Raw genomic sequence first — 19,619 nt, 5'->3', positions numbered from 1 at the left:
AGGGGCTGTTTCTTTTGTTACTCTCTTGATACCAAATGTCTTGAGAATTTGCCCTGTTTTTCTTTTGAACAAAAGTCTTTTTAAAGCTGATGAGGCATGACGGAAATGACGATTCTTTGTGTGCTATTATGCACTCTCTTTATTTGCTAGACTTCGGGTCTTGTTCTATGTTCATTGTTGTTTTATTTTTTCACGTTTTTAATTTGCCAGTCTTTTCTTTCCATGTTTCTTCCCCATACTATGTACGTTTGGAGGATAATCCCCGGTTGGGACAACATATGGACGGCACCATGTCATTTACTTTTGCTCTACTTCTTTTTATTTCCTCTCTTTGCGAGACGGCATGTTAGCACACATCACTTCGGCTTCGAGAATCGACATTTGGGCGTTTTAGGGCAGCATGCGATGGCAACTTTGTTTTTCCATCCTCTTTTTTCTTCTTTTCCCCTAGGGCGGGCATGCATCATTTCACTTGCGAGGCAGGCATGGAATAAGACGTTTACTTTGTCAATTTGTAGTAGTACGATTTCTACCTATCTTTGTCTCTCTCAGCTAAAAACGCTCCGAACTCGTCGAACATGTGCATTTCGAAGATGTCATGTATTTTGCGACGAACATTAGGGGAAGGAAAGGGTATCTAATAATGCTTAGGGGGGTTTGATCATGACGATCATCACAAGGGGGCTTGTATATAAAGATACAGAAGCTGGAGTGCTGAGAAAAGGAAATAGTAAATGCGTGCCCTGCTTGGGGCCGATGAAATTGTCAAAATCGCTGAGAGAGAGAGGTCGTGACTCATGAGAGCTTGGTGATTGGAAGAATCATCAGTCAACAGGCTCTTGTTTGATGTAGATATCGTACCAGTCAACAGACTCTTCTTTGATGTAGACTTGGTACGTCTCGGAGGGCTCTCGTTTGACTCTGAGGCTGTACATCTCGGAGGGCTCTCGTTTGACTCCGGCGTAGTTCGTCTCAGAAGGCCCTCGTTTGACTCCGGCATAGCTCGTCTCAGTAGACTCTTCTTTGACCTTGACGTCGTCCGTCTCAGTAGGTTCTTGCTTGGCTCTGAAGTTATACGTCTCAGAAGGCTCATCTTTGATTTCAACGTAATTCGTCTCAGCAGGCTCTTGCTTGACTCCGGAGTTATACGTCTCAGCAGGCCCATCTTTGATTTCAACGTCGTTCGTCTCAGTAGGCTCATCTTTGATTTCAACGTCGTTCGTCTCAGTAAGCTCTTCTTTGATTTCGACGTCGTTCGTCTCAGAAGGCTCTTCTTTGATCTCAACGTCATCCTTCGCAGTAGGCTCTCGTTTGCCTCTGAAATTGTACCTCTCAGGAATAGGCTTCTGCTTGGCTTTGAGGCTGTACGTCTTAATAGGCTTCTGCTTGGCTCTGACGTTGTTTGTCTCAGCTGGCTCGTCTTTGACGTTGACGTACTTCGTCTCAGCTGGCTCTTCTTTGGCTCTGACGTACGTCTCAGTAGGCTCTTCTTTGACTTTGCCGTTGCTAGTCTCAGAAGGCTCTTCTTTGATTTCGTCTTTGACCTCGACGTAGTTCATCTCAGCAGCAGCCGCTTCTTCTACGGAGGCAGCCGCCTGATTCTCTGGGTATCTGAGGTAGAGGGAGGTTGCATAAAAGATTGTGCTGTCTTTGTCGTCTTCTGGGAAGGTGACGTGCTTATACGTCTCATGCATCTTCTTAATGGCGAGAAGGTGCTCTTCTTCTTCTTTTGACGGCGAAATAAAGGTTCTGGAGATGATTAATATCATGTATATATACCATTAGGAAGCGATATTGAAGAATTCTTTTCCATTGGACTTGAGAAAAGAGAAAGGAAAAAAGGGAAGAGGGAGGAGGGGAAGAGGGAAGAAATGAAACTTACTTGGACCAGACAACCCAGTCAGTGCCTACCCAAACTGATGGTAACTCTCCCTTGAGTGCCTTGCCGTAGACTTCTTTGTACAAATGGGGGCCGAAGAAGAGGGTTCCAGCGTTGACCGAGTTGCTGGCGACGGGCGAATCGACCACTTGATGGCCCATTGCAGTGAGGAAAGCGATGTCACCTGAGGTGAAGATGGGCTCCTGAAAGATGCATTTGATGGGACCGCTGCTGGTTTTCTCCTCTATTTCATGACCATGTTAGTGATGGGCATTGTATTAGAGAACAGAGAAGCGCATCAAGGGCTCATCTTGGATTTCTGAATAGGAAGCTGAGAGAGATAAGATGGTACAGTACCTAGCAAGCGGACCATGAACAGCATGGCGGCAAGTTGCGTATGCGCTCTTCTCTTGAGCTGCCAGCTCCCATCGGTAGGATCAAAAGATCCAATGCCCAGGCTGATGGCCTGGATGACGGGCTTGTCGTTGCCATCGGACAAAGCATCAGAGACGAATTCAGTGATGGTATCTCGGAGAGAAGCAGCACCTGGAGAGGTTTGGAACTGAGCGTTGAAGTTGTCAAAGTCTTTCTGGATTTCCTCCTTGGTAAGGTAGGAGACAGCCCGAGAAGGCTGGGGGAAGGGGTGAGAGGTTGAAGTGGAGCCTTGGCCCCGTCTCGAACGACGAGACTTGGGCCTCACCACGGTCCAATCCTCGGTTGCTGGCATCTTGTCAGGTTTTTGAAACTTTCAGGGGTAGATGCCTTGTTGGTTGTAGAGAGAGAGTGAATGGGTGATGGGAGAGATTCCTCCATTGGACGCTGGTTGATTTTTCTTTTTAGTCCTCGCTGTGGGGTAGAGGCGCTGTACTGTACAGTGGTTTCAGCGCCCATTAGCGGTGCTACAGCGGGTGTTGTAGGGCCTAGCGCACGGACCACTTTGGTTTGACTGCGCCTTGAAAGGAAATGTTGACTTTGGCAGCTGCCCAAAGGGGCAGTTTGGGGCAAAAGTATCAGAAGCTGAAGTTGGGAAGAAAATGAATAAGCTGGAGTTGGGAAGAAAATCAAAATCATACCTTAGGCACAAATATAACAGAGTACATTTATTATCAATAATTTCCTTACTCCATATCTATGGTTTGTAGTGTTGGTACTTCAGGTAGGAAGGTAATTTCATTGTGATGCGCTGTGCCTTTAGCGTTGCTGAAGCTAACATTCCACTGTAGGAGATGCGCTACGGCAGGTCGCGTGCATGGGCCAACCCTGCACCTCGTAGAAAATTGCCCTATTCGAAAGACAGATTGAGGTGATGGTAACAAATGCAACATCGTCAGTCGGGCTGGAAATAAAATCAAACATATTCCCGATAGTTGCCATGCTTATATTATTAGCTTTTACGAGTCATCATATGCATAGTAATCGCTAAATACCGATACATTTCCTCCATTTGGCACAGGTACCAATACACCACAGTAAGCTAGGCAGGTACCTTGCTGGGCATAGCGTAAGTCAGCTAGATGCCGCACAGTCAGATCCGATCGGCCACGATCAGCCATGATTATTATACCCCGGATTTTCACTAATATGCATCAATCAACCAACATTGCAATCCCCCGCCCAATTGAAGCTTTTGGCATTATTTTATTGCCACGGTAGAGTAGCACGTGGAATCATAATGCATATTACGCATTTGCGTATTCACGGTCAGCCCCTCTACTAATCAAATGTCGTTGCCTTCAAAGCAGCCCCCAATGCAACTCTACAACCTTGAAATCAATCAATCACGAGAACAAACAAACTCCCCCAGCCCAAGGAGAACCAATCCAGTTAGTCTTCTGCGGTACAACTAATAGCCTAATCTGCTGCTTGTCTCAATTACGTGAGAGAATTTGGCGGTAGATCCGAGATTGATTTGTCTTAGATAACAATGTTTCACTGTGTAGCCATCGCTTGGCTGTGGCTGGCGTCATAATGTGAGACCCGATGCGGAGAAGAGCAGACTCCCGACCTCGGCACTATAAGTAAACACTTCCCCTCATGGGATCGCCATGTACGTGTACAAGTACATATTGAGAATCAAGTGATCGGTTTTCTTTCGGTTTCTCACATCTTAATTGACCTGAACTTTCTTTGACTTACCATCTAGTCTCGGCAACTTCGCCATGGGCTCTGCTCAACTCCATGGACAGCTTCCCACCTGGGAACGCTCTGCTCCCGGATCGATCAACATTTCCCCAGCCGTGTTCCCCAAGTCCGCTTTGGCTCCATCTCAAGATCTGGATGCGAACAAGACCACCGCTGACTTGGTAACGGAATTGAACGAATCGCTCGCGAAAGCAGACTACGCAGCTGTCTCGAAGCTCTTCGTCGATCAAGGCTTTTGGCGAGACCACTTGGCCCTAACATGGGAGTTTCGCACAGCACAAGGCCCACAGGAGATTCTCAATCTGCTGGAGACAAGCTCTAAATCCAGAGATGGGTTTCGTTTAAAGAACGGTACACCGGATACAAGCTCTGCGCTACGAGCTCCCAGGATTGGACCTCTGGATGGCGAGGGCGAGGTTATTGGGATAACTTTCTTCTTCAACTTTGATACAGTCATCGGATCAGGAAAAGGTGTGGGCAGAATTATCAACGACAATGGAACCTGGAAGTTCTATTCACTCTACACAGCCCTCCAGGAGCTCAAAGATTACAAGGAGACGATCAACGAAAGACGGCCCCATGGAGTCGAGCACGGCGCGAAGCAAGGCCGGCAGAATTGGGCTCAACGAAGAGAGCAAGAGAAGCTGCATAAAAATGCCGATCCAGCTGTTGTCATCATAGGTGAGGAATCTCCCCGCTCTGTCTCAGTGTTGTATTATTTTCCCAACCCCGAACCAACCTTTGCTACGGGTAAAGCATTTACTTACATTCTCGACCTAGGTGCTGGACAATCTGGACTCACGATAGCCGCCAGATTGAAAATGATGGGAGTCGAAGCCCTGATTATTGACGAAAGCGCCCGCGTCGGAGACAGCTGGAGAAAGCGCTACCATCAACTGGTTCTCCACGATCCGGTCTGGTATGACCACATGCCATATCTTCCATTCCCGGCCCATTGGCCCATATTTACGCCCAAGGACAAACTGGCCGAGTTCTTCGAAGCCTATGTAACACTGCTGGAGCTCAACGTGTGGAACAGTACGTCCATTGAAGGAGCCAGTTGGGATGCTACAAAAGGGAGCTGGGATGTCAAATTGCTCCGGCATCTAGAGGATGGCTCAGTTGAGACTCACAACTTGCATCCACGCCACGTTATTCAAGCGACGGGCCATTCGGGCTTCAAGTACGTGCCGCAGTTCAAGGGGATGGATACTTTCGAGGGTGATCGTATCTGCCATTCATCGGACTTTCCAGGTGCTCGAGAGAACAGCAAGGGCAAGAAGACGGTAGTCGTCGGGTCATGCAATTCAGCCCATGATATTGCCCAGGACTTCGTCGAAAAGGGCTACGACGTGACAATGGTCCAGCGCTCAAGCACCTTTGTCACTAAATCCGAATCCATCACCGGCATCGTTTTGTCCGCCTACTCGGAAAACGGGCCGCCTGTGGAAGATGTAGACCTGTTGATCCATAGCGCCTCGCTTGCTCTTCTCAAGACGTATCAGATATCCACTGCTAGGAGGCAGGCAGAGAATGACCGTGACATACTCGAAGGGCTCCTACGCGTTGGGTTCAAGGTAGACACTGGGCCAGACGGTGCCGGTCTTTTCTACAAGTACTTTCAGTGGGGAGGAGGCTACTATATCGACGTTGGCGCTTCTCAGCTCATTGTCGATGGCAAGATCAAGATGAAGTCTGGACAAGAGGTTTCCGAGGTGCTACCCCACGGCTTGCGTTTCGCAGATGGCAGTGAACTGGAGGCAGACGAGATCATTCTAGCTACAGGATACGGCAACATGCGTGACAAGACTCGAGTGATGCTTGGAGATGCTGTTGCAGACAAGGTAAACGATGTATGGGGCATTGGCGCTGGAGGAGAGCTTCGCAGCATCTGGCAGCAGAGTGGCCATCCCGGCTTCTGGGTACATGGAGGAAATCTCGCGCTATGCCGCTACTACTCGAGACTTTTGGCTTTGCAGATCAAGGGAATTGAGGCAGGTTTGTATGGGTACGGCGAGAAATAGAGTAGACTCGATTGGTCTGGGCAGGTGTTTGCATGACACTGGTAGTTACCCATATTAGACTTGAGACTCGGCTTTTCAATCTCAACAACCATACCTGCAATGGCAGTTTCTCTCCCAACAAAGTGTCCGCAGATCTTTGTACGCTTTTGGAAACACACCGATAGCCCAGTTTCCCTGTAGCATCGATCGATCGGTCTCGAGCAGTCTAGCCTCGCTTGCGATTCTTCACTCCTGCTCTCAATCAGGGGCAATGGCCAGGCAAGTGAGCACCGAGATGACGTCGTTGAATGGGTAGATGCCGTACAAAGAGTAAGAGAGCCACTCTGACCGCCTCTTTGCGGTAGAATGCAGAGCTGGTGCTTTCTCTTTTGGCCATAATGATTGCGTAGCCTGGAGGATTAGTAGGCGAGGGAAAGAGGGTGCACAGACACAAGCACCTGATCTCGCTACGAACCTTCCTGTCTCTTTTCTTTTCCCCTTCTTCGTCTCATCTTCCTCTTGTTTTATTTTTTCTTCCTCGCCATTCTCCTCTTCTCCTCTCACACAGCACAACAACACCGTGTTCCCCATGAGCGTTGAGTTGTCAGTTGGACAATCTCGCACTCTTCCTACCTTCACGCCGCCTGCTCTGCAGGATTAGCAACCTCAGCCATGTCAACACAGCCGTGTCATCTTTGTTCTTCTCATCTTCTTTGGGTTTTCTGCTCATCTGTTCCTGCGGCCTCTACTCTAGTAGTCTGTTTCTTCTTGTGGTTCAGACTATGCCGCTGCTCTGCTCTTTTCACAGCTTCACTTTCCAGGTGTGTCACTGTCAACTCTGTTTGTTGCATGAACTAAACTCTCTTAGTTACAGACATCGTGGCTCTCCAAATCAACAACTCGGTTGATGCCATTTCCAGTGGAGTCACTTTGCTACAGACTCGCATTCCATCTACACACCTTCTGCACCACTCGACAAACTCGTGGGAGATGATTCTTTCTACATCTGTCTCTTCTGAGGATTCATCTTCTTCATTACTTGGCTTCCAAGACTTCTGTCTTCTCTTTACTTTTCTTGACCATCACTCGTTCTACGTTCGGGATCGATGGCGGCTCTAGATGTAGCAGCGGAGGTAGCAAACAGTAAGTGGAAGCAGTGGGAGAAGTGGCAGAAGCTCATATGCTAACCTACAAGACGAGCACTTCGGATCTTAGGACTCGCATCTATCTTCTTCATCAGAGGACCACGCTCATCCACCCTGTTGTCCTGAAGCAGAACAACTGTGTTGTGCTTGGCACTCATGCTCTCCGGTCGGAATGTTCGCAGACACAATGTGTGTTCCAACAGCCGATGGCTCGCTGCATTCCGCAATCCACATTCCTGGCAGCATTTTGCTGTGTTCCTAGTTGGCAACTGCAGAGGCTTATCACATCAACTGTCATTGTCACATTCAGACCATTGCCGACCAACAGGTCCGCTTCAATACATCGTTTGATGGCCATTTGGCTGTAGATTCTATGTCATGACAGCTGGGCTGATCAGATGGTTTACAACCTTGTGTCTATTGCAAAGGTATGACACCCTGCCTTCCTACATGCAAAGCAGCCTTCACAGAAATGTACTAATCGTTGTCAGCATTCGGCCCTGGCTGTGTGTATGTCCGAGGGAGAAAGAAGTGAGGTAAGGCTTCGCGCAAGGATATTGCTGCTCGGCAGCTGCCGCGGCGACACAACATCTTGGCCAATCCCATGATAGCCAAGAAGATCACAAGCTTTCATTCCAGCAGAGTGAGTCTTCACGTGGCAGTACTTCACTCCTCCAAGCAGCCCATGACCAGTCTCATGGTCACACAGAAGGCTCTGTCAATCCCTTTAGCGACATTGACGGCCACCCGAGAGATTCGTTGTTGAACTGCTTTCCCCACCAGGAGCTGTCGAAGCAATCGCAGCATCTGAAGCCAATCCTTATCCGGGGTTAGAGATCTATTTTGCCAACTTCCCCTATCACTATTATCATCCGCTAAAACGCATACAAATGAACTTTGCGGAAAATCGGAATGCGGCCACGAGCCCAATTCTGGCGGCCGACCCCTTCCATTTGGTCGTTGTTTCTTTGTGACATCTTCAACCATGGCACCTAGACTACGCGCAAAGCCCAACACTCATGCTAAAATGCAGAGATCCTCAACACAGTTCAATGCACCAGGACAGACGCCCAAACCAGATGTGCAGCAACCCACATGGACGAGAGGGTCTTCCCTGACCAAGAACCAGGACCACGGAACCCACGATGGGGAGACGAGGTATGTAACAGTTTGATCCTGCGAAGGAAGACAGACGAGATCTGCAGCTTCCGCCTTCGGATACCCTACCTGAAAGCCCTTGACACACCGCCGGAGATCCCCCAAGAGCTGAGAAAGTTCGCCCTGAAATTCCCAAATGACTTGCTCACTGATGGGGACCTCCTGCACGCGCACCTCGTCTGGTACGATCTCCTTCAGGCCCCCGAACTGAATCAGGAGAGATCCATGGAAGAAGCGCGGAAGGGTGCGAAGAGGGACTCGGCTGCATGGACTGTCCCAGAGGCCGACTTGGTGGAGTGCATTCTGGCATGGCCTCACTACCTGAGGTGGACAGAAGAAACTGGGGGCTCGGAGTGCCATAATCTTTTTCGGTATGTGGATCAGATATTCCGAGCAGATCGAGCGAGACTAATCCTGTCCACCGATCAATGCAGATGACTTTGGGCCCTTGGAGCGCGCCAGGGAGGGAGAGAGAGGCAGCGGCACGGCCAGCCCGGGCTGCAGGGTCAATGAATCCTTCCTTGGTGACCAGGCATCGGGAACTATCCTTGTTGGCAAAGATCAACTGCTCGCCAAGTCTTTTTTGTGGTCGGACTGTGATTCTACCACGAATAACACCAGATGATGTTTGCCTGTTGACACTCTCGACCGTTGTCGTGCACAAGTCCTACGTGGCCTTGATTCTTTCTGGCCCTCATCTCGCCTCTGACGTACCATTCCGTGTCAGCAGCATGGCTCTACCATGAACAACACAAGAAGGAGTTCGTCAGCCCACCTTCTCGACCTCGTCGAATCTTATCGTGCCCCTTGTGCACGGTAAAGTCCTACGCACCCGGGATCTATCCTGGTGCAATTTTTGCCGAACAGCACGGAGCAAAGAGAAGACGCTTGTCAAGACAATTCAGTGTGTCGGAAAAAGGCAGTCCGGTTGTTGTCAATGACGCTATCCTTCCTGAGAACATTCAGCCCGTGGTTGACAAAGATGAGCAGCTGGCTAAGCCTTTTGCTTGGTCGGATGCTGGTTCGACCGCGACCAGCATCCGACCACGAACAACACTAGACGAAGTTCACCGACTGACCTTGGAGAATTATCCAATGACGACGTGTAGGATTTCGAAGAACCTTTGCTCGACCTTTACCATCCCCCTGGTGCACGGTAAAGTCCTACGCGGCCTTCAAGTGGCCAATGACGACGTGTGGGACTTTGAAGAATCTTTGGCGCCGTTCTCGAGCCCAACTTCAGAGAAAAACAACTTGCCGGATACGATACCTTTGTTGTCTGCAGAGCAAGACAACCAATCATTTGATCATATCTTTTGCTTGGTCGGATGGTGGTTCAACCACAAACAACACTAGACGAAGTTCACCAGCCGACCTTTTCGACTTTTACCATGCCCCTTGTGCACGGTAAAGTCCTACGTGGCCTTCAACTGGCCAAGCCTTTTGCTTGGTCAGATGCTGGCTCTACGGCAAACAACACCAGGAGGAGTTCACCAGCTGACCTTGGACAGTTGTCCAATGAAAAAAGTCGACTTCTCCGAAACTGAGTCCACCATTTATCGCAGCTCCCCTTTCGGGGGGGCCAATGAACCCAAGGACTTCATTTTATCCCCCATTATTCTTCATTTGTATCTTTATACATATCTTAACTTTATTCTCTCTGGTGTTCAACCCGCCTTTTACGTACCATTCCTTGTCAGCCACATGGCCCGTCACACGAGTACAACCTGGCATGAGAAATTCCTTCCCGCGGATTTTCAAGGGACGTCGAGGGCGCACCGAACCCAGCAGAGGTGCTGGGCTCTTCCAGCCATTAATCGGGGGGAGGAGGTGGGGAAAGGGGTGTAGGTAGGAAGGGGGAGGGAGGAAGAGGAGGTTGAAGAGGAGGGGGAGAAGGGAAGAGAGGGAGAAGCCAGACGCTTCCCGCCTGACCGGAGGACCCTCGAGGTGCCGGGCCAAGGTTCACGCCCGCCTGCAGGGTACATAGGAGGGGGGAGCTCCGATGACACAGAGAAGCCTCCGAGCTCCCCCTGGCCTCCAAGATGATAACTGGGTACGCAGGGAGAGAAAAGGATTCAGCTGCGGCTCTGGAGAAGGTGGCAGCGCACCAACGTGGGAGTTGAGTCCAGCTCATGTCCAACCAACTATCAAGAGTTGCGTCACCATAAAATTCATGATTGGAGGATCTATTGAGGCCTCAAGTCACCATTTACCTCCTCTTCGAACGCAGACAAGTTGATTGCTAGGGTAGGTAGATAGCAACACTCAAATACTGCCTTATCTACTTCAACATGCCCATCCAGTGCCTTTCAATATCGAATGCAATTGTCTTGTGCGACTCAAAGCAGAGAACTTGAACATCCATTCAAACTTTGACAGAGGCATTGAGCATTGTTGCTCGCCCCTAGCAATTTTCTCACCAGCATTCTTTTGCTCGAGGCAAAAGGTGGATGTTGTTATTATTAGGGAGAGCATTCTTATTACGGAAGACTCGGCCGTCTTTCCATTGTGCGCTCCGTACACTTTATGCCTCTCTTTCCTTTAACTGCGGTAGAAGCAAGGTTTGGGCATTGTCTTTCATCTGACTAGCTGTCATAAATTATTGACTTTTTCTGAGCAGGAGTTTTCTATATTCGATGGGGAAGTGTTCTCGATTACGACCGCAAACCCGCCGAGATCGCCGTAAGCGACACGGCTACACGTTCAAAGAGAATTGGGCTTGAGCTTCGATGGCTAGCCACGCTTCTTCTGAAATGAAGAGAACTGAGGCTGGAGATTGGCTCTTATTTAGGGGCGTGCTAGATCCCGTTTTGATGCCCCGCCAATATCGCAACCGCTCATACTGACATCCTCGCCACATTGGGCTTATAATGTGGAGAGATAGGGACGGTGTTGATCGATCATCGCGATCTCACGGAGAGAAGCGTCCGAAAGGTATGTGAATGCAATGTTTAATATAATCACGCCAAGAGTGGCTTTTAGCACTCAGAGAGTATTTGACCATATAAGATTAACGCAGCAATTAAACTCGTCATAGTTATGAAGCCGTGTGTCGTCCGTCTTACAAAGTGTCAAAATTACGATGGGATAACGTCACGATCTCATCAGCATTTTGAAATCAAGCTCTCCTCATTCGTCGCATCGAATCGACAAGGCATCATGTATTTTCTCAAGATTCACGAGACGTTGGCTATATAACACCTGGCATTGAACAGGGTCAGCCTTGTATCCGCTCGATATGCTTTCATCTCGAAACATACCACACTTCAACAAAGAATGTTTAGTGTGTGCACAGTTTCTCTTCAGTTGCGCCAGTGTAGTAAATACTTCTCTCCTTTAATTGCCAGTCGAAGCATTCAACAGGCCGTCAGAATGTCTACCATCTCCGAGGCAATCATCAAAGATCACCGTGAGCTCAAAGAATACTACAATGAAGTGGTGAACAATCCGGGAAATCACGATCATCAAGACCGTTATGGAAACCAATTCACCTGGGAGCTGGCTCGCCATTCTGTTGGTGAAGAGCTAGTGGTATATCCTGCGTTCGAGAAATACTTGGGAGAGAAAGGCAAAGCCATGGCGGAGGAAGATCGAAAGGAGCACGCCGTGGTAAGTTTTAGTCCGACCACACATGTCTGTCGTAAAGATGACTTCCTAATGACGCTCAATGCAGGTCAAGGAGTTGCTCAAAACCTTTCAGAACATGAAGGCTTCTGACCCAGATTATGTCAATCAGCTGCAGAAACTCTGGGGGCCTCTCTCGGAGCACATCAAGGAGGAGGAGGAGCGGGACTTGCCGACTTTAGAAGAGAAGCTCCAGACTGTCGAAGGAGAATCAGCATCAATGGCAACGTCTTTTGGTTGGACAAAGGCCTTTGTGCCAACTCGCAGTCACCCGAGCGCTGGTGAACATCCGCCGTTTGAGACTGCTATGGGATTGCTTGCTGCGCCAATCGATCATGTTGCTGACCTTTTCCGCAAGTTTCCTAAAAAGAAGGTGTCTCCGAATCCTTCTACTGAGTAAGGATAGTTTGTTTGTCAAGTATTTCGGTTGTATTGGGTCAGTGTAAGTATTTTCACGCGAATGATATGGAGGTTTTTGTACTGTCACGGTTTGGATTATGTGTAACTGAGCTGCTAGAGTGTACACACTAAAACTCGATGGCTTGAATCTCACGCTCATTCTATCTTCTTGTAGCTATCTTTGCAAGAAAAGCTGCCGTCTCTATCTATTGTTATGGCTTTCGTCAAGTTTGAGCACTTTGATCAGTCGTCGCAGCATGGTGCTAACGCAAAGTTGAACATTTCCCTCCACAACGCGCTGATATAGAGCCCTGTGCATACGAGTTCGCTGTTCCTGCGACATCGTCAAAGCATTGTTAATCTCATCAGCCACTTGGCCAACGTCCCACGGATTGATTCGAATTGCCTCTTCCAAGCTACTGGCCGTTCCGCTGAACTCCGATATGATGAGGGGCCCGTGGCTCTCTGTTTGGCACGCGATATATTCCAGACTAGTCGTGCTCATCCCTTCTCGCACACATGTGTTGACGGCAATGTCTCCGAGTCGTAAAACAGCAAAATAATCCTCCTGCGATAGTCTTTGAGTGTGTATCTGAACGGGGGTGAAGTCGAGAGAGCCGTAGGTCTGATTGATTGAGCTAGCCATGTCGTTGACCTGGCGCGCATAGAGCATGTTATCGCCGTCATCGTCTTCCATTGTGGCCGGGCTTGTGATTTGCACCAGGACGACGTGGTGCCGCCAGCTTGGATATCGTTCGAGGAAGCATTCGAAAGCCTGGAGCTTCTTGTGCACTCCTCCTAGGCGGCTCATCGTGTCGCAGCCGATGATGACCTTTTTCCCTTTGTATAGCTTACGCAGTTCCTCATGCATTTTGTCGACTGCGGGTGAGAAACCTAAGGTTGTTATCTTAGAAATATTGATTCCTGATGGGAGCACAGTCAGATGAACTCGTCCTCTAGCACTTTCAACCCATCCTTTGTTGGCATTGTAGCCAAGGATTCTGGTGCAAGAGTTGGCAAAGTGCTGCAAAAAGTGGAAGGCTTGAAAACAGATAAGATCGGATCCAAGAATCCCGTTCAATATCCGTTCTCGCCGGTGCAAGCATCGAATGAGCTCGCTAGATGGGAAAGGCGACTCGAGGAAGAAGACGATGTGCATATCTGGATGACGCTGCCGAAGGAGTTCTGGCAGAAGCATCAAATAATGGTCGTGAACCACCACCATGTCGCCCGGCTTGTATACTTGGCAGATTCTATCTGCAAATGCCTTATTCATTCGGTGGTAGTCGTCCCACCTAGTCTCCGCTTGACGACCATCTGTGGGAGGACGTTGCTTGTAGTGGAACAATGCACAGAGATCATGTTCGGCATAGCGTCTCCATCTCGATTGCTGCTTCAACTTGATTCCACCGTCCGTGATATCGCGGTCGTCTGCAAGCCAGACTGGCAAGGTCCGCATGTGGTCATTATACAGCTTCTCTTCAAGGGCTGCTTTGCTGTTGCGGGAAATGTATGTCTCTGCGGAAACGATGTCGTCGTTGCCTTGTGAGTGCCCACCAAGCGAGGTAGTCGTTGACGCCGGGTTGGATTCTTGGAGTTGCTCGTGCGAAGATGATGCATCGTCTGACACAGGATATATTTCCCCAGTCCACGCGATGACTGTGTGATCCCATGGACTCTCTTTCGAAGAGAGATATGCGAGCGAGTCTAGATGGGTAGAACAATGGTTTTTGTGCTCTAATTCCTGTTCGATGTTAATTTTGTCTTCCATTGGATTTGTTGTGGCTTGGGAAACTTGCCCATTTCTCTCCTTTGCGATATCGCAGCAGCTGAGGCAGAGTAAATGTGGCAGAGAGGACAGTCCCGCTTAAAGAAACCTCGCCCTGCCGCGATCCAGCAAGAATCCCATCACCAAATTGCGACAAAGTAGACGGTTGAGCAAGCGCCCTGTTGGCTGGTCGTCGAGGGAAGTACTCTTGCCTGCCAGATTGAGATTGAGACTGGCCCCCCCTTGACGTTGGGATCCCATCGTTGGGGTCGCCGTATGTGCCCTGAGAGATTCCTGGGGTAACTGGGATGCTGGTGATGGCCTCAGATTCATGTGGCGGGAGAAGTGATTCCGTCCGTTGCTGGGCAGCCGGTCTATTCAGATGGCGCTGTGAGTAGGGCGTGCCAGACATTTTATATGCGAGTAGCACACAAAGCTGAAAGTCAAGAGTGTAATGTAGATGTAAAAGATGTAAAGGAATTCATGTAAACGTCGAAGGGCACCAAATATCCTTGAGAATATTTAAAGTTTTGAGAATGTATATCTGTTATCTTGAAGTCATCTGAAAGGTAAATGCTGTGTTGTTGCTCAACAAGAGTGGGGATCGACTTCGCAGACTGAAAGCTTCGTTTCGTTATGTCAGGAATAGTTTCGAGCTTCGACCAGAGACGACGCGGGTATTCTGACAACGCATTTCAATGTTAATAGCTAATTAGTCCGAGGAATTTAGTTGGTGGCAATCTTGGAGGACGAAGGAATAGTGTTGGTTACTTGTTGCTGTGATGATTACCGGAGCACTTCCACCGAAGTAGATGTCGTTGACGTCAACCCGAGTCATGTTTATGTGTTACAGGGTAGCCTGCCAAGCCCTAGGAAGATAAGGACGGGAGCACAATCGAGATAGTAAGGAGATGCAGGAAGCACCGAAGAAAAGAATTCGCGACGAGAAAAAAATTTGCTTGCCGCTGTTTAATGACGGAGTTATGAACGCACGATCTGGCGTCCGAGCGGTGGCGGTAAGACGATTCTCTCCGGTGTTGGTTACTCTGTTTCAGATCCAGCCGCCACCAGAGTCAATTGCTGTAGCTTTACTTTCAACTGGCACCAATCTGACGAAGTGGCAACGTAGCTGTCGCACGAGATGGTTTGGGAAGATGGAAGAGCGTAGGATAATTTGCGGGAGGTAAATGTAAGATAGTTTGCGGGAGATAAATCTCAAATCTCACCTTATCCTCCTCATTACGACGAAGCCGTGATGGAGGGCTTCTGTCGCAAACACTTCAGCATTCGATGCTCGCCAGATGGAAGCTTTACCTTGACGTTGAAACGTATCGCTCATATCACATCCTAGATATACAGCTCCCATGAAATTTTCCAAAGCATTCTCTATGAATTCGAACTCCTCTATTCTAACGACTCCGACGCCATGGGTATTTCCATCCTGCTCTTCACCAGGCTGTATGCCCGCCGTCGATAACTAGGTTGCTTCCAGTCATAAACGTGCTGGCATTGCTCATGAGGAATAATCCAGCACCCTTGAACTCGCTCGTTTCCGCCAGCCGCCCCATCATGTTCTCTTGGCTCCATGTCTGTCTCAAGCCCGGCACCTCTTCAAAGTTTTTAAGAACCATTGGCGTAACGATGTGTCCCGGGCTCAGGCAGTTGACGCGGATACCGCCCTCGCCGTTCTCTTTGACGGAGCTCCATTCCATGGCAAGATTTCGCGCCAACTGTATCAGCGCTGCCTTTGAGGAATTGTAGGCCGAGGACAGCAGGCCCTTGTTTGCCACAGAACCAGACATGCTGGCCACAAGGCAGATGCTTCCGCGGCTTTTATACTTGAGCATCATCTTGGCCGCTGCCTGCGCAGTCATAAATGCTGCTGTATAGTTCGTTTGTATCATTTTGTTTACGTCTTCTTCCGTGTAGTCTATGGCGGGGGTAAGCTGCTGTATACCGGCAGCAGCAATGACGCCTTGTATCCCCCCATTCTCAGAAGCAATCTCTTCCATGAGTTTGTTGAGTTCAGTCGTATTGTTCACATCCAGTTGTTTATACTCCAACGTGCCACCCCATTCAGGAACGACGCGCTGCTGAGCTCTTTGCCATTCTTGATCGGGCTCTGGTAGTCGATCAAGGCAGTAAACTGTGCAACAGTCAGACACATTAAATTCTACACGAAAAGAAGTGTGTATAGATACCTTTGCCGCCTGCTTCAACAAGTGCCTCTGCCAGGGCCAAGCCTAAGCCTCGAGCACCTCCTGTAACGACAAATGCATTGCCGGCAAGATCAAAGTCAGAAAATCTCTTGGTACCGACTGAAGCCTCCTTTGGTAGTCCAGTCACGTTGGTACCGCTCTCGCCGGTTGTAGTATAGCAGCGCTCGTTACGACGAGACACTATTGATGGTTTGTGTGCTGTAAGACTTGCTCTGCAAGAAGCTGCTGGCCATCTTCTTAGCCCTGCAATTGGCAATCTGCAGCGACCTAGAGAATTGAGACACGGAGAAATTAGTCTTGTAGACATTGTTGCTTTGCTTAAACGCCAAATCTCACGGCGATTCGTAGGAGCTCGCAAGATGCATATCGGATGCTGTAATGGCAATTGTCGACTTCAAATATCCTTCATGCCAATTGCTATCACCATTTTCACTTATGCATATGCGACGTCATGATCTGCGGCATTCGTGTTTGGTCTTTGCCAAGTGCGGCGATACTAGGTACATGTAATCGTAAGCAGCCGCAGAGAAATACAGAAAAATGGCCATATTATCAAATAACTATAACTCGGAGCATTGGTTCCGCTCTGAAAGGGAAATCCGAGCTCACGGTGGTGGAGAATGCCGTTGAGTCTAAAGTTTGAGATAGGCAGCACAATTCTTTTCAGCTTACTGGGACCATGGTTCCATACTTGGCCCACAACGTTTGTAGATCATTGTTTGCTGACAACAACACACGTGTAATCAATTGGGCAGCGATATGATATCCAGAGTATTCTATCATGGAGCGCGTGGGCTGATTCTTGCGAGTCAGGACGACTTCGATGGCTGTACCCTCTTTCTGTTCATGTATTCTCGGAGAATAAGGTGCGTCGTGTAGGTATGAATCCGGATATAAGCGTTTACCCGTACGTACAACATCCGCAATGGAGGTTGTAACACCAAACTCGTACAAGTCGAGAATTTCCGAGTCCTATCTGCGGTGGAAGGGGCTTGTTGCGTGTCTTTGATCGTGATGCCCTTGCCGTTTTGCCACAACATCTTGGAGGCCTTGTTATTTTGATGGGGCCATCTCCATAGTTGCAAAAAGTATAACGTTATAGAAGAGACATCAAGCAGAGGAAGCGTCGAAGATGCAATTCATCGTCACAGATTCAAGCTCGGGTCATCCAAGAAGCAGATGTCCCCCATCTACCTTGGCTTGGCATGCGTCAAAGACTTGTCGTGGGCGCAGTTGCCGCTGTGGCCTCCTGATGGACTGTGCTGGAAAATTCATCATATATGATCGTTGAAGGGGCTTTCCCTTAGGCTAATCCAGGCAAGACCCATTCTAGACTGAGTTCTGACGGCGTCTGTACGAAGTCGACATGGCCATTTGAATCGATCGATCATCTCGCAGGTAGAAGTCGTCATAGTCGTGCTTGTAGAACGTTCTCGTGCTTGGACGCAAGGGGAAGGCCGTTGGACTTTCTCTGCCCAGTCGTGGGAGAGATTCGGGAGGAGTAGCTGAGTCTTGCGGTTGGAGATATTTGCACGAGCGAGGGACTATTCAAGGGCAGTCGTTAGCAAAGATCGAACCAGCAGAGATCAAATCAGCAAGGGCTTGCGATTGATCGGCGTTTGTACGTGTTGGAGCAGCCTAACAGAAGCCAGGCAGGTAGCTTCTTTGTCTCTATCCCTGATAGCTTGGGTGCGATTGGAATTGAAGCGAGAAGAAGGTGTACGGTCTGCCACCACGAGTTCATGCCGCAGCTGCTGCGTAATGAGAGCGGCTGCTTGCACAGGTTCGTACTGGAGACATGAGGGCTAGTCGACAGCATCTCCTCAAGGTGTAACTGAAGCTGCTCAGGAAGTATCTACTACCCCTAGGTACGTACGGTCTCGATAAAGATCTTGACAAGACGAAGATGATGACAGACATTCCTACCTCAGTGGGTAGTTGAACGACTCCTTCCCCTGGGCTACATGGCGAGGGGGTGTCGCCTCCTTTCTTTGTTCAAGTCGAGAATGTACCAAAGTTGGGTCCCATCTGTTCATTGATGACAAACGGATCTCGAGATTTATCTGCTGCCTTGTTGTTCGTCATGTTCGTCATTTCGATCGCGCAAGGGCCGGATGCTTTCCCAGTCGGGAGTCGAGCGCTTCCTAGGCGCAACGTGATGGATTTCTTGATGCGTCATACTGTACTGCTGGGGTACATCGTGTGTCAAGACAACCTGTGCTTGTGCCTTGAGAGAGAATGAGAGGGAATATGTCACTAGATACAATATTTTGAATCTACAGCTGCAAACATCTGGTGTCTACTGACAACACTTCTGTGTGCTGCGATACCCCACTCCAATTTCAAGTCGCTGCCACAGCTTATAAAGAGCGCAGCCTGATTTCAGATTGTGGATATTTGCAACTATATAGTAGCTACAGGTATCTCCAGATTCACCTCTAGGTTGGCATTGTACCGTGTCGTAACGGGATTCCCCCCCTGAGCAGATGCTGAGACGGCAAGCTCGGGGATTCCAGGCATCAACCTCCACACCCAATAACCTGCCGAATTCAACCACGAAGGAACTGGTTTGTGAGAGTACAAACCTGTAGCTGGCGAGTCTTGCAGAGCTCCTGCACTCAATGGATCTTCCATTGGCGTTGTAATGCCCCTTCACCGCCTCACCTAACTGCCATTCCACCCCTCTCCCCTCCCCCCTCTCCTCTCCCGTTTCCATTTCTTCCTCCACAAACTCATTGCTCTGCCACGAGCAATGAGTTTGCTTCTTCTTCTTCTTCTTCTTCTTCTGTTCTTCGTCTTTTTTCATTCTTCCCACTTCCCCCGACGTCGTTCTCTCCCACAAACCGGGGGAGGTGGGAGAAAAACAACATCAGCAACAACACACTGCATCTTTTCCCCCTCCCCCGACGTCGTTTACCCCCCACAAAACGGGGGGGGGGGGGGGGACAACAACATCGGTGACAACAACATCGGTGACAACAACATCGGTGACCACAGCAAACCACCTCCTTTCTTCCTCTCCCGACGTCGTCTTCCCCCACAAAACGAGGCAGGAGAACGAGAACATCAGCGACAACGAATCGCCCCCTTTCTTTGTGTCCCTCGATATCATTCTCAGGTGTATATATTCTTTGTTTTCCTCTTCTCTCATCCATGACGCTAATCCTTCATGCGAAGCAGGTTTCCCAACCACAGCCACAACTTTTCTATTCCGACTGCTGGCGAACTAGACTCGTAACACACCCACTGCCCTTGGCTCTTTGCAGCTGAAAACGTTACCAA

The 19,619-nt window shown here is 49.2% G+C and overlaps 8 protein-coding genes across 8 annotated transcripts; 4 read left to right on the top strand and 4 right to left on the bottom strand.

Annotated features, from left to right (window-relative positions):
- The first annotated feature begins 12 nt into the window (after positions 1 to 12).
- Positions 13 to 723, top strand: M431DRAFT_174069 (hypothetical protein). The gene has a single exon (XM_024913058.1). It carries the CDS (start codon positions 223 to 225, stop codon positions 619 to 621), a length of 399 nt encoding a protein of 132 aa, XP_024779895.1. The 5' UTR covers positions 13 to 222; the 3' UTR covers positions 622 to 723.
- Positions 724 to 824: 101 nt separating this feature from the next.
- On the bottom strand, positions 825 to 2,606 carry M431DRAFT_476737 (hypothetical protein; the record flags this gene model as incomplete). Its single annotated transcript, XM_024915496.1, has 3 exons — positions 825 to 1,749; positions 1,883 to 2,123; positions 2,237 to 2,606. 3 exons carry the CDS (start codon positions 2,604 to 2,606, stop codon positions 825 to 827), a joined length of 1,536 nt encoding a protein of 511 aa, XP_024779894.1.
- Positions 2,607 to 4,038: 1,432 nt separating this feature from the next.
- M431DRAFT_71087 (hypothetical protein) lies at positions 4,039 to 6,045 on the top strand (the record flags this gene model as incomplete). The annotated part of the gene is made up of 2 exons (XM_024921857.1): positions 4,039 to 4,702; positions 4,802 to 6,045. 2 exons carry the CDS (start codon positions 4,039 to 4,041, stop codon positions 6,043 to 6,045), a joined length of 1,908 nt encoding a protein of 635 aa, XP_024779893.1.
- Positions 6,046 to 8,053: 2,008 nt separating this feature from the next.
- M431DRAFT_502316 (hypothetical protein) lies at positions 8,054 to 9,026 on the top strand. Its single transcript, XM_024918141.1, has 2 exons — positions 8,054 to 8,698; positions 8,762 to 9,026. The coding sequence occupies exons 1-2, from the start codon at positions 8,265 to 8,267 to the stop codon at positions 8,763 to 8,765; spliced, it is 438 nt and encodes a 145-aa protein (XP_024779892.1). The 5' UTR covers positions 8,054 to 8,264; the 3' UTR covers positions 8,766 to 9,026.
- Positions 9,027 to 11,603: 2,577 nt separating this feature from the next.
- M431DRAFT_70893 (hypothetical protein) lies at positions 11,604 to 12,351 on the top strand (the record flags this gene model as incomplete). The annotated part of the gene is made up of 2 exons (XM_024921835.1): positions 11,604 to 11,936; positions 12,001 to 12,351. 2 exons carry the CDS (start codon positions 11,604 to 11,606, stop codon positions 12,349 to 12,351), a joined length of 684 nt encoding a protein of 227 aa, XP_024779891.1.
- A 201-nt stretch (positions 12,352 to 12,552) lies between these two features.
- Positions 12,553 to 14,530, bottom strand: M431DRAFT_488961 (glycosyltransferase family 20 protein; the record flags this gene model as incomplete). Its single annotated transcript, XM_024916626.1, has 2 exons — positions 12,553 to 14,094; positions 14,150 to 14,530. 2 exons carry the CDS (start codon positions 14,528 to 14,530, stop codon positions 12,553 to 12,555), a joined length of 1,923 nt encoding a protein of 640 aa, XP_024779890.1.
- A 946-nt stretch (positions 14,531 to 15,476) lies between these two features.
- Positions 15,477 to 16,666, bottom strand: M431DRAFT_103455 (hypothetical protein). The gene is made up of 2 exons (XM_024911520.1): positions 16,320 to 16,666; positions 15,477 to 16,264 (listed from the first exon to the last, which is right to left on the bottom strand). The coding sequence occupies exons 1-2, from the start codon at positions 16,642 to 16,644 to the stop codon at positions 15,567 to 15,569; spliced, it is 1,023 nt and encodes a 340-aa protein (XP_024779889.1). The 5' UTR covers positions 16,645 to 16,666; the 3' UTR covers positions 15,477 to 15,566.
- A 1,730-nt stretch (positions 16,667 to 18,396) lies between these two features.
- Positions 18,397 to 19,143, bottom strand: M431DRAFT_476731 (hypothetical protein; the record flags this gene model as incomplete). Its single annotated transcript, XM_024915495.1, has 3 exons — positions 18,397 to 18,593; positions 18,774 to 18,901; positions 18,923 to 19,143. 3 exons carry the CDS (start codon positions 19,141 to 19,143, stop codon positions 18,397 to 18,399), a joined length of 546 nt encoding a protein of 181 aa, XP_024779888.1.
- Positions 19,144 to 19,619: the final 476 nt, after the last annotated feature.

The sequence above is a fragment of the Trichoderma harzianum genome (genome assembly GCF_003025095.1).
Source record: "Trichoderma harzianum CBS 226.95 unplaced genomic scaffold M431scaffold_1, whole genome shotgun sequence".
NCBI lineage: Eukaryota > Fungi > Ascomycota > Sordariomycetes > Hypocreales > Hypocreaceae > Trichoderma > Trichoderma harzianum.
Note: the sequence above shows the minus strand (reverse complement) of the source record. Positions and strands in the feature narration are given on the sequence as shown.